The sequence below is a fragment of the Lytechinus pictus genome, chromosome 18 (assembly GCF_037042905.1).
Source record: "Lytechinus pictus isolate F3 Inbred chromosome 18, Lp3.0, whole genome shotgun sequence".
NCBI classification, from domain to species: domain Eukaryota; kingdom Metazoa; phylum Echinodermata; class Echinoidea; order Temnopleuroida; family Toxopneustidae; genus Lytechinus; species Lytechinus pictus.
In genome coordinates this window covers 7,400,097-7,412,816 of record NC_087262.1, presented here as the reverse complement: position 1 = coordinate 7,412,816, position 12,720 = coordinate 7,400,097, and the positions used below count along the sequence as shown (strand labels likewise).

The following is a 12,720-nucleotide window of genomic DNA, read 5'->3' as shown; positions in this document are numbered from 1 at the left end:
ATCGGCATAATTCTGTGCAAAAAAGAAATCGATTTGTTCATTTACGGATGAATGAGCACGCATCAAAGTGGGAAAATGGGTATTTTTAATGTCACAGACTCATTTTAAAGGGTAATAAGGTAAATATTGGGGGCAAATTCGGTTTCAAATGTGACTTTAATTGCTGTTGTTTTTATCATCCATCATTTCTATCACCACAAGCTTTCCGAACTTTTAACATTTTCATGGTTGAGCGAGCACATTCGAAAACTTAGGAATGAATACTCTTTATACTGCATAAATGTATTCTTTTCCTAACAATATCTCATGATCAGTTTAATTTATGGACAAATCAGTAGTGGGTCCAGAATTTTTAAATGGGGGAGGGGCCTATATTCGGGGGAGCCACCAAAATTTTCAAAGTTTAATATGACCTAACAAGTTGTAGAGGATACTACCAAAAAACCTTTTAATGATACGTCACAATACAGGGGCCGCGGAACGGTTTTCAAAGTGTGGGGGAAGGGCTGAGCCAAAAGTGGGGGAGTGGGCTGACCATGCAAAAAATCACAATCGTATGGTCATTTTTACATTTTTGTACATGCTTTTGGAAAAAAATGGGGGCTGAGCCCCCCCCCCCCCACCCACCCCACCCCGCTTCCGCGGCCCCTGCAATATTGTGCTCACTCAACCATGAACATACGATATCAAAATTGTGTGTGGAGTGGCTAAATGATGGATAGTAAAACAGCATTAACACCATAAAATTCACCTAAAAACAACTTTTGCCCAACTTTGTATTTGCACAATCTGAAAAACGACTCTTGTGACTTTCAAAAATGGTCATGATTTAATTCAATCTTTAATTACTCATGCATGACTCAATCGATCAATCTCATTTTTCTCCAGGAGTTGTTTAATGAGTGTAGAAAATCACCTACCAAATATCATTTCTCAAAATAATTCCGTTCAAAAGTTACAGCAATTTGATTAAGGGGGGACTTACTTTTTTTGTTGTGTATATATGACAGTATATATGTATTTTTAGGTTTTTACTCAAACAAATCATTAAAAAATCACAATATTTACAAAAAATTCACAAGATTAATATATAAAATCATGGTACATAATATAAGAAAAAAAACCCACTATAATAGTAGGTTTTATGCAATGGGGCCCAAGTCTTTATTGTGAGCTTTTTCTAATCGCAGTTTAATTTTCTTTAATTCCAGAGATATATTCAAGATTTAACAGACGCTAAATACACCGAGCTTGGTTGGAGGGATGACGGTACCCATCTTGAAAAGTAAATCAAGATTTCAGTCTTTTAGTCTGTTTTGTTCTCTTTATAAAGGAAAAACATGTAGACATTTTTATGTTTTTATGAATTATGGTGTGGTGGGTATTATAATGATCTTTATTCCGTGCGGGACACCGCATGTTATTGTCAAAGTATTATATTTAATATAATGATATATGAATTTATGAAAATGACCCAGGAGCGGCATGATTTTAGTAAATATGGCAAAATTTTCGATGCTAGTATATCGACTTAAATAATTGAGTTGCATTGTTCATATTATTCACCCACATGTCTCTGTAGTATAGGAGAATATCATGTTCAGTCAATAGTTTGTATTATAGGCCTTCTGCCCGCTAGTCCACTATATTGCCCGGTAGTCGGTAGATATCAAAATAGTGGATGATAGATAGTGAACTGAATGGATTTGTTTAAAGTGTGTGTATATTGTCAGGTATTTAAGTAAATCTTAATAAACAAACACTTGATGTTAAAAGACACACACAACTATTAATACCCTCCCTTCAAAATTCAGTTAATTTTAGCTGTGTTAAAGAAACATTTTGAAATTTAAAGAAGAACAAAATGGCCATAAGGAGACATTCTTTCTTTGAATAATGCCTTTAAAATTTACGATAAACACGAATATATCATTATCATTTAAGAAATTACGAATTAAATATTCTATCTAGAATTATATGTGTTTCGTGTGATTACGTCATTTGTATTTTACCTTTTCTCAATAGGTATCTAAGGTCTAACATCATTGATCTCGCGTGTCGTCATGGTAACACAGTGTGTTTGGACGAAGCAGTGCGGATTTTCTACGAATACCTGAATGGATCGACGTACGTAAATCTGGGGAAGGTTTCAGTAAAATTCACTGACAATATTATCATGATTATTGTTAAAAGTTACTGAAAACCTTGATTGGCTGAGAGTACATGTCAGTTGAAATCACTAAGAGGATGCACTTTGTGAAACGAACATCGTCTCAAATCTGATTACATGTGCTCGTCTGATCCCTTTATTGTAGTGCGAAAACCTACTTGCTCTTGCCACATTTTAATGCATGAATTAGGCCTATGTGTTTAATGTATTTTGCAAGAGTAATAAAATTAAGCACATACTTTGTGCTAGAGAACAGTCAGGGGCGCATAACATGCTTGAAATATGAGTATGAAATGGCTTGTCCACGCTTTCTGTACACGTACCTTCGTGTGATTTCACTTCGCCAATAATTCCCGATATTTACATTTTCTTTATCTTACAATTATTTTCTTTTATCATTTCTGAAGCAAGTCTTATTTTTTAGATAACACAATAACCATTCCTGTATTCTTACACAGGAGGCCCCCTGTCAAGAATTTCATTTTGAAGTATACTGACTCCAAACTAACTGATGGTATGTCATTGGAAATAACGTAATAAATTTGGTCTGACTGGAATCAGTTCTCACTTGTGACGGTGGCATTAGGTATGAAGATACATACAGGGGCCGCGGAAGCCGCTTTTTTTCCAAAACCGTGTACAAAAACGTAAAAATGACCATAGGATTGTGATTTTTTTTACATGGTCAGCCCCCTCGCCTTTGGTTAAGCACCCCCCCCCCCCTTTGAAAACCGTTCCGCGGCCCCTGACATAGATGAAGCAGATTCAGCATGGTATTTTGTTCTTAATTCCTCGCAGCGTTTCTCCCGACCTGATGTCCGATATGTTCCAGTTTGGCATGGAGAAGGTCGGCGGACAGGAAGAGTGGAAGGTACTCTTTGAGAACTACCAGAAGTCCGACGTCTCGCAGGAGAGAACCCGACTTCTTTACGGGATGGCACAGACAAGAATCCCATGGATCCTTGCCGAGTGAGTACCTTAGGGAGTGTTTACACCAGGTTGGTTCGTCAAGTTTTTTTGGAATGGGTGCCTAGATGACTCCAAAGATATTTTTAGCTATTTTCAAGGTTCATGACTGATACAAAAAATTGGCTTATTGTACGTTGATATTGTCATAAATGCAGTTCCAAGTCCACTCCTAAATTGAGCTAAAGCAATGGGTTTCCAGTGGATTTTGCCGGAATATTTCTCCCCATTCTTCAAGGGAACTTTTTTAAATCGTTCCAAGTCGAATAAATGTACTTATTGAACATGTTCTTTTTCATGTTTTACTATAAAAGCTACCTGGACATGCTGCTGGTAGACAACAGCCCGATCAGATCTCAAGATTTCTTTAGTGTCGTTGGCTACGTAGGAGATAATCCTGTCGGGAATCCAATCGCATGGGACTGGGCCAGAGTAAGGTGGCCTGAAATTGTGGCAAAGTAAGTAAAAGAGAATTTACCAATGAATAGTTTAATTCCTTGGGCCCGTTGCATAAAACTTTTTACCTGAGAAAACTCTGGTAAAAACTGAAAACTAAGGTTAGTCTGATTTCTGCCATTGACTTTAACACGGGGCAAAAACTCCGGTAAAAACAACCTGAGTTTTCTCAGGTAAAAAGTTTTATGCAACGGGCCCCTTGTCTTAGGGATTCATTTTTAAGTATGATAGTTATGATGATATACACATTTTTACGTAAAAATATCAATCAGTTAGATTGACTTAAGACTTTGCTAGAGTAGGGTGGAATGATATTGCTGAAAATGTAGTTAAATAAGCTTCCTCTAATCCTGAATGATTTGTTGATTTTTAAGGTGGCAGGTATAAAAATATACACATAAATTTATTAACAAACGAATCATAAATATAGTTGCATTTGGTTTATCGATTGGCCAACCAATTAATCAGTCAATCACGTAACAACCATTCAGTCAAGCAGTCAAATAATTAACAAGTCAACCAGATATTCAATCAATTTTCAATTTTCAAAACAATTTTCTCGTCGTATTGTACTCGAATAGAGCTATTACTGACTAGAATGTAAGAAATTTGACTATCAGTGATTGTCATATCAGTTGCACCCAGCTGACTACTGTTCTAGTTTGTTTGTTTGTTTGATCATTTATTTTCCATAATCATATAAAAACAGTTCATTACAATACAAATTAAATACGTGCAATAGTATACATTCATAAAAGTAAAATACATATAAACAGTTAATACAGAATGCCTTTCAATGAAAACAAGAAAGGGTAATACATGCTAAATCATTTGAAAATGAAAAAAGGGAAACTAAAATAAGGCCATGTGGCCCTGTAAAATAAGTTCCCTTATATCTATATCTGATACAATAAAAATTATGTGTTACTGAAAGACATGTTTACAAAAAAAAAGAAACAAAAAATTTGACTGATTTGTTTTGAGAGTGTAATTATCCTTAAATTTTTACCTAGCCAATTAATTCGTGTTTACAATCACCAAATTATCAACATAATCAACAATTTTTATTGAAAATTTTACTCTCAGGTTTGGCATTGGATCTCGTTCCCTTGGACGTATGATGCCTGGTCTGACTGAATTCTATTCCACAGAACTTTCTCTCCAAGAGGTATGTCCCAGGGGCGGATCCAGGATTTTCCAAAGGGGGGGGGGGCACATTTTCCCATGGAAAATTTTGACAAGCAAAAAAAAAGAGAAGGTCTTCACTTTGAAAATAGGAGCACACTTCTCTTTTAACGGCATTTTTACATTGCAAATTTTTAATTGTGCCTCTCAAGGGGGGGGGGGGGGGTATGGGCCGGCTTTGCCCCCCCCCCCCGATCTACCAGTGGTAGGTTCTTACATAATGTACTAGTATTCATTTAAGCTTGGCGCATCAATCAAATTGATTTAAATAACCATGATGTTTTCAGCTTTGTAAGATAACAAGTCAGGAGTAAAGCCAGTGTGCTGGGAACAATTAATGAAACACAATGATGATTGTGGAGCTGTAAAGTACCAGATTCAAATGAGTTGAGAGCTTTTTGCATATTTTGGAATCGGCTGATTAATAGTGATATCTAATGTAAAGCAAAGCCTTTCACTCAAGGCAATACATTACCCTATGTAATTTTTCAAAAGACACATTGTAGCTATATAATTTTGTATTTTAGTCAAACTGAAAATTCAAAGAACTCAGGTTTGTATGCTTTTTGTTACTTTATAGATGAAGGACTTTTTTGAAGAATATCCCGAGGGCGGGGCTGGCTCCCGAGGTAGACAACAGGCCCTGGAACGTGTACAAGGAAACATCAACTGGGTTGAAACAAATGCTGATGTAGTGCACCAATGGCTCCAAGAGAACAGAATCTCCTCATAATAACAATAACATTGAAATGATTATAAAAATTGATTATTAAGCCAGATTGGAATAATAAATGCAACATTTCGTTCTATCATCCTACGAATTTTCAATTAGTTCTTGGCAATGATTTCATTTGAAGATTTGAAATAATCGAAATTATCAATGAATACAATGATAATTACAAATGGGAGCTAATTCCTCCGGCAGTCAAGCGATAAAGCATATGTGCATTTACTTGTGCTAAATGGGGCTTTGAGTAGTGAGATTGATTTTTTTTAAATGTTTTTTTAGCGGCCCGAACAACCTGCTAATAAAATTCCTCTGTAACCTCATTTTGCAACAGAAAATACATTTTGATCAATTGAAGTTTAGAAATTAAAGTTTATTATAGTTCCAATAAATTTCAAAAATTTTAACTTCACAGATATAAAAATGACAGTGAATATCAAAATTGTTTACGATATGGTGTAATAATAACAGGGTTTTAAGAAATATGCATTTCAAATATTATAAAGGGAGTATCACACTTAACACTTATGATAATATTTACATACGTGCAAACTTAGATAATACATTGGAATGTGGAATGAGTTAATAAAATATAATACACTCATGACAGACAGTTTGATATTTACCGACACAAGAGATTAAATTCGTCATTATCTTCCTTTTGTTTTTGTTATATCGGGCAAATATCAAGAGATTTATTTTGTTCTTCCGAGGTAACAAAATTTTTAATAGGAATGCACAAAATTGTGAATACATTTGTATAGCTGTTCTATGTTGATATTTGTAAAGTTGTCACTTTTTTGTGCTGTCCATGTAATCGTACAGATTGTAGTTCCCATATGTTATCTGTCATTCAACGATAACTATAGTTCATGAATAACGATGGTATCTAGATAATTTTGACTGAATATTTCAGGAAGAAATTGCATGTCAAAGAAAAAATATGCTACGATTACAAAAGATTTCTTCTTTTTAAGATTAACAGTTTTTCAGGTTTTATGTGTTTTTAATTTGTCTGAAGATCTGTCTCGAAGTGCCTGAATTCAGACGTCATACATTCGTCTATAATTGTATTTTACACCAAAGAAATGTGATTAACAGAGTAAAGATATTCAGTGATTTGCCACCCCAGAAATATGGTAATAAACGGAGAAAGCTATTTAAAATCATTTTATAGTGTAGAATAGTAAAAGTCTTATTGATTGTGTCTGTATTCTGACTGCAAATCATTGGACAAATCGGGATTTCAATATTTGAAACACATATTCAAAGGTTATACACACTCTAAAAGCAGAGTAAAAATTTACCCAATACTGGGTAAAAAGGGAACATGCATGTTTGCTGGGTATCCCCCCCCTAATATTGGGCAAAATGCCTGTTTGAAGGGTAAATTTCTAAGCAACATTGCGTAAAACTAAGAAAATATTTGGTATCTTTTTTTCCCAACAAATATGCATGTTACCATTTTACCCAATATTGGGTAAACTTTTTTTAGAGTGCATAAAAATTGACATGAATCGATTTGTTTTGATATACATGCATTTTTGAACTCACGTGCATTTGTGAACTCAACTGACCAGATTCAAAAATTCCAGAGGGCCATTAGTTATTGACTAATCCCTCTAAAATTAAAATAAAACTTCGATAAGATTAATAAATCTCATCATCATCAATGAATAATATAATGTATTTTACGAGTTAGTTTACAAGAAACTGATGTGAAAAGTTTTGAAGATTTGCGGGCCAGGAACTGGCCTGCAAATTCCTACAATACCATCGAGTCGAGAATAATAAGGCCCTGCAACCATGCCTACTCCCATCTTTCTACCATGGTAGGTCTATGCTTTTACGGGCCGTAAGGATGTCCTGCTATTTCTTGCAAGGATCATACGCGGCGGTAGAAGAAATGTCTTTAAATATCAATCCTTTAAGGTAATAATCATTAAGCAGCATCTGCATCCGGCCAGTGTCATGAAGCACTGTGCTTCCCTTTAAGACGACCACGACAATGATGATGGTCATACAATATTTTCATAACTTCATACAATATATAAGATATGAATCAATGGCAAGGATGATCAAATATCCATTCTGAACCAAGAGGTCCTTTCATGCCGATAGATTCCATGATGAAATCCTTGTCGAATTGTTTCCTCACAACCGGGGTAGAGTTCCCACCAATACCTACATGGAAAGAGCTATTAGTTTTTTCGATCCAGTAAGAATCAAACCTTGATACACCACAGTTAAGGAGGAGAGCATCGGAGAAAGCGACATTGTTCCAGCCTCCCGAGTGACCGTCTATTATTGCCATCTGAATCCGTCGGTACCGATAAAATTTCTCGCAGAGCCCTGCATTACGGAAGATATTCCGGAAAAAATCATTTTACCAGGATGATAATAAGAATCGAAATTTTGACTTGTCATAATAGAAAATAGAAAATATCTATTTCTGATAACTTTTTGACATGATATCCATAACATGTCATCATATTTCACTGTTTCTGCTTTTTTTCTTTCATTATTTCTTGGCTTTTTTAACTTTTCATTATTATTATTATTATTTTTTTGTATTTATTCAATTATTTTTTTTGGCAGGGGAATGCCCGCCAAGTCCCCATCTATACGTCAGTTTTGGGTGTGTGTGCGTGTGTATGAGCGTAGGTACGTTCAACATAAAAACACATACGGTATCACAGGCCTAATTCATTTCCCATAGACTCGTGTGTTAAAGTGGCACTTAAAATAATCATAAAAAATAAGGAGGAAATTCGAGGGTTGAATGTTTACTACCAGTGGACAGGATATATGTCTGACATTCCATATCTGACCAGAAAAGGGTACCTCGACCGGCTCATTTTAAAAATAAATCGGCATTTATGAAGACTACACCTGACACGATCAAATTCATCACTTGAGAGAGTAAAATTGCCCTAATTCTTCCGCCAGTAAAAAAAGATAGTTCCAAAGTAGTGATATATCTTTCCAATTTGGAAAAAGGAAGTTCAGTAGGTACCCTCCTTAGAATCGGTGTTAGATTGTATATCATATTCATTCATTTTTGTCAATCAGCAAAATCAAATTTAAAAATTGAGAATGGGTTGGCTCGAATGAATATCTTTTTCATGCCAGTTGTAATTAGGCCCGTGAGACCATGTACATTTGTAAGTTTTTGTATACCATCTTCCTTGATTTTATCTAAGAGAATATTGAGGAAAAAACAAGTGACTTTTCTGACTTGATTTCATCGTATAATGCATAACTACAATGACATTTATAATGAAAGAAAATGATGATAACATTATTAATAATAATGATGATGATGATAATAACAATATAATAACAATAATAATAATAATTAACATCAATGACGATAATGATAACAATTCAAGTTTTATATCATATACAAAGTATCGTTACAAATATTTTTTTCAGACTTGAAACATACGGGGGATCATACACAGCATCACGCCATCCACAAAGTTGGGCTGATACATCCCCCTCCCCCCACCCGCTTTCCATTTGTATTAACATTACTTCTTACCTACTTCAGTATTATTACTTACGGACAAAAATGAATCCACCGTCTTTGAGAAGTATTCCTACATCACCTAAACCACCTCGCATTTTGAACGATATTCGAGTTTTACCACGAAGCAAAGCAAAATAGTTGTAATATATCAGGGAATGTCGAAGCTTTGTCAAAATTATCCTGCAAGCTGAAAATTGGCGCGAAAGCGGGAGAGAGAAAAAAAGACCCCATATGAATATTTAATTGAGTTAAATATGGTATATTGTTCCTCATACAATGACTCATCTTGTGTATAAATGATAAATCTGAAATCATCTCAGAAATTTCTTAAATAAAAGAGGAAAATCTGTAAAAAAAAGTCCTGGACTTGGGCTTTTCTTACATCCATATCATAGCGCCCTCTCTCATTACTTCTACTGCTTACTACAGAAGTCTACCATGTATATGAATGTAAGAATGACCCAAGTCCATATGATTCTAAAAACGACCCAAGTCCACCAGACAAAAGGCCCCGCCCACAAGTAACATGAATATTAATGTTCATTAAAAATGTACACTTAAATTTGTTTTAAGATGTTCTCTGATGTCTTTTGGCCAAATATACTTTAATTGCCCAAATTTAAAAAATATCTTCTTTTTCACTGACTCGAAATGACCCCCTATGGACTTGGGCCTTTTTTATATTCATATACTCAATTGTCAAGAGACTCTAAATTGTGAGCCAGTATGAATATCTGATCGTAATCACGTTGGAAAGATTAAGATACAACAGGATGAGTGGCTATTAACCGCTGACGTCACACGGGAGAGCTAGGGTCCGGGGGAGTTGGCCCAGTCCTATACACTGAATTACCGATCGCGGATAGCGTTCGGCGAGTTGTCTTGGACCCGACACGCATTTTCTCTTCAAGCTCACTCCTCTTTATCCCATTTTAGCTCGGTCGTAATATCTTACGCAATGTCTGACCCTTGCCTTGAAATATTGTTATAGCTTTTATTGGTATCAGGACAACTACCCCCTGGACAATCACCCCCCGGACAACTACCCCCCGGACAATTACCACCCTAGGACAATTACCCCCCGGACAATTACCCCCCGGACAATTACCCCCTGAGGACAACTACCCCCCGAGGACAATTACCCCCCGGACAACTACCCCCCGGACAATTACCCCCCGGACAACTACCCCCCGGACAACTACCCCCCGGACAATTACCCCCCGGACAACTACCCCCCGGACAATTACCCCCCGGACAATTACCCCCCGGACAACTACCCCCGGACAACTACCCCCCGGACAATTACCCCCCGGACAACTACCCCCCGGACAACTACCCCCCGGACAACTACCCCCCGGACAATTACCCCCCGGACAACTACCCCCCGGACAATTACCCCCCGGACAACTACCCCCCGTACAACTACCCCCCGGACAATTACCCCCCGGACAACTACCCCCCGGACAATTACCCCCTATATAGACAAAGGGAGTGCACAGAGTCATACGTCGGCCGTACGTTTGACGTAAGAAGTACTCAAGGCATTCTCGAGTATCTTGGAATCAAACGTACGCCGTAGGAAAGCTGTAAAATTGAGCTCCATCCATAGGCGGATCCAGGGGGGGCGAGGGGCCCGCCCCCCCCCCCTATCGGCAGAGCAAAACAAATGAAGAAAAAAGGGGGAAAGAAAGAAAAAAGAAAAAGAAGGGGAAAGAAAGGAGGAAAAATAAGAGTTAAAATAAGAGGGAGACGAGTGAGAAAAAAAAAAGGTCAGGGGATGACTTGGAAAATGATAAAAAAATATATTTCATGTCACTATATTAATTTTTTCGCTCGCGCTTCGGGCTCGCATAGCCTGTTCGATGAGATACACATCTTGCTAAATAGGCTGATATGTAGCTTAAAATGTCAAGTTTTGAAGTCGATTTTACAAAGCATATTTCAGCTCGGACATTATTCATAATTTTGTTTGATTTACAAACTGATTTTTAAGTGCTCTGTTAAATGTCCGTTTTATGGTGTGAATATAACTTGCAGCTTGCGCTATGCGCTCGCATTATTTGATTTGCCAAATTATATAACAAACTACTTAAAACCCCCCTTTTATGACAGTTTACCAAAAATTTCGTCTTACGATTTGCGCTCGCATTTTTGTTAAAAATATATCAACTCACATATCCTATTCATGATTACAAAAGTGCTTAAAATATCCAGTTTTCAGGCCTCAGTGTCAACACATTTTACTCACTCATTTAGGCTTATTACATTAATAAATATGATAATAAAATTTTCATGAATTCTTAATGACTAAATTGTCCCTTTTCAGAAAAGAATATCGACAATATCACAGTTTCATATGTTTCATATCGCGCTCAGGAAGAGGAATAAGAAAGTTGTCATCATTTTCATATGATGACAAAATGTCCTTAGACCTAGAATGTCCAGGTCCTAGGTCAAAATAATAATGAAGATATCAGCTCGCGCTTCACACTCGCATCATTTATTAAGTGCTTTCCACATCCACTTCACAATTTCCATACACAATGCTTTAGATAGTGCTCAAATTCACCATTTTCATACCGGAATATCAAGTATTTTCCGCTCGCGCTTCGCGCTCGCATTGCTTTTTCGATGAGATTAATATCATGCTCAATATAGGCTGATATGGAGCTTAAAATATCAAGTTTCGAAGTCAATATACAAAACATATTTCATCTCGGATATCGAGCTTTCATTATTTTTTAATTTACAAATTGATTTTTCAAGTGCTCTGTAAAATGTCCGTTTTATGGTCTAAATATTAATATTTTCAGCTCACGGTGCTCGGTCGCATTATTTGATTTGCATAGGCCTACTTCTTTATAAATTCTTACAGACCGTCCTTAAAATGCACCTTAAACGAATTGTATACTATCATGATTGCCAATTTGTATAGAAAAAACACTGTATTTGATTATGTCATATTGTTTACAATTTAGTAAATTTGGTACTTAATTTCCTTCTTTAATGTTTAATTGCTTTCACCCAAGAATAATACACACAAGCACACCTTGTAATTTACAAGGTGTTCTTGTGTGTATTATCTTTGCATAAAGTTTTTTAGCTAACTGTATTAAGTTATAAAGCCACATCTTAATCTGGAATGTGCACCAATTGTTTCATAATTCTTAGCTTCTTGTTAGTTGAACTGTTAAAAAAACAGATTTATAGGTCTACTTGACAGTGTTAGTGTTCATAGTTGCGTTATCGACTTTCAATTTTTCTACCTATTAAGGTGTTTTTTTTTACGTTTTATCTATTTGCCTGATTTCTTACCTGAAATTAAACCCAAAATAAATATTAAAAAAAATCAGATCAGTTGGAATCAGGGATATTCAGCATATGTGATTATTATGACTAATCGTGTTCAATTGTTCTATGAAAACTTAGAATGAGGGCCAGTTTACAAATTTTCTGATGTATATATGCATAGCCAAACGGGAGGTTTCGGGTGCAAGCCCCCCCCCCCATTTTTCGTGATGCAGAAGGCGCCGCTAAACAAAAACAAAAAAGGAAAAAAGAAGAAAGTGAGAAAACAGGAGAAAGAGCAATAAAAGAGAAAGAAAAAGTTATTAAAGTAAGATAAAGTAGAAAATATTTCGGAAACCTGTGCCACCAACCAAAACTTACAATGGGTCCCGCCTT

The 12,720-nt window shown here is 36.1% G+C and overlaps 1 protein-coding gene across 1 annotated transcript in view; it reads left to right on the top strand.

Moving 5' to 3' along the window:
• Positions 1-6,673, top strand: part of LOC129281608 (glutamyl aminopeptidase-like) — a 49,393-nt gene extending 42,720 nt beyond the window's left edge. Inside the window, exons 17-22 of the mRNA XM_064113389.1 lie at positions 1,212-1,285; positions 2,026-2,127; positions 2,969-3,139; positions 3,451-3,594; positions 4,679-4,760; positions 5,358-6,673. Coding sequence (XP_063969459.1) covers positions 1,212-1,285; positions 2,026-2,127; positions 2,969-3,139; positions 3,451-3,594; positions 4,679-4,760; positions 5,358-5,510 — 726 coding nt within the window. The 3' untranslated portion in view covers positions 5,511-6,673. The remainder of the gene's footprint in view (positions 1-1,211; positions 1,286-2,025; positions 2,128-2,968; positions 3,140-3,450; positions 3,595-4,678; positions 4,761-5,357) is intronic.
• The last annotated feature ends 6,047 nt before the right edge of the window (positions 6,674-12,720 follow it).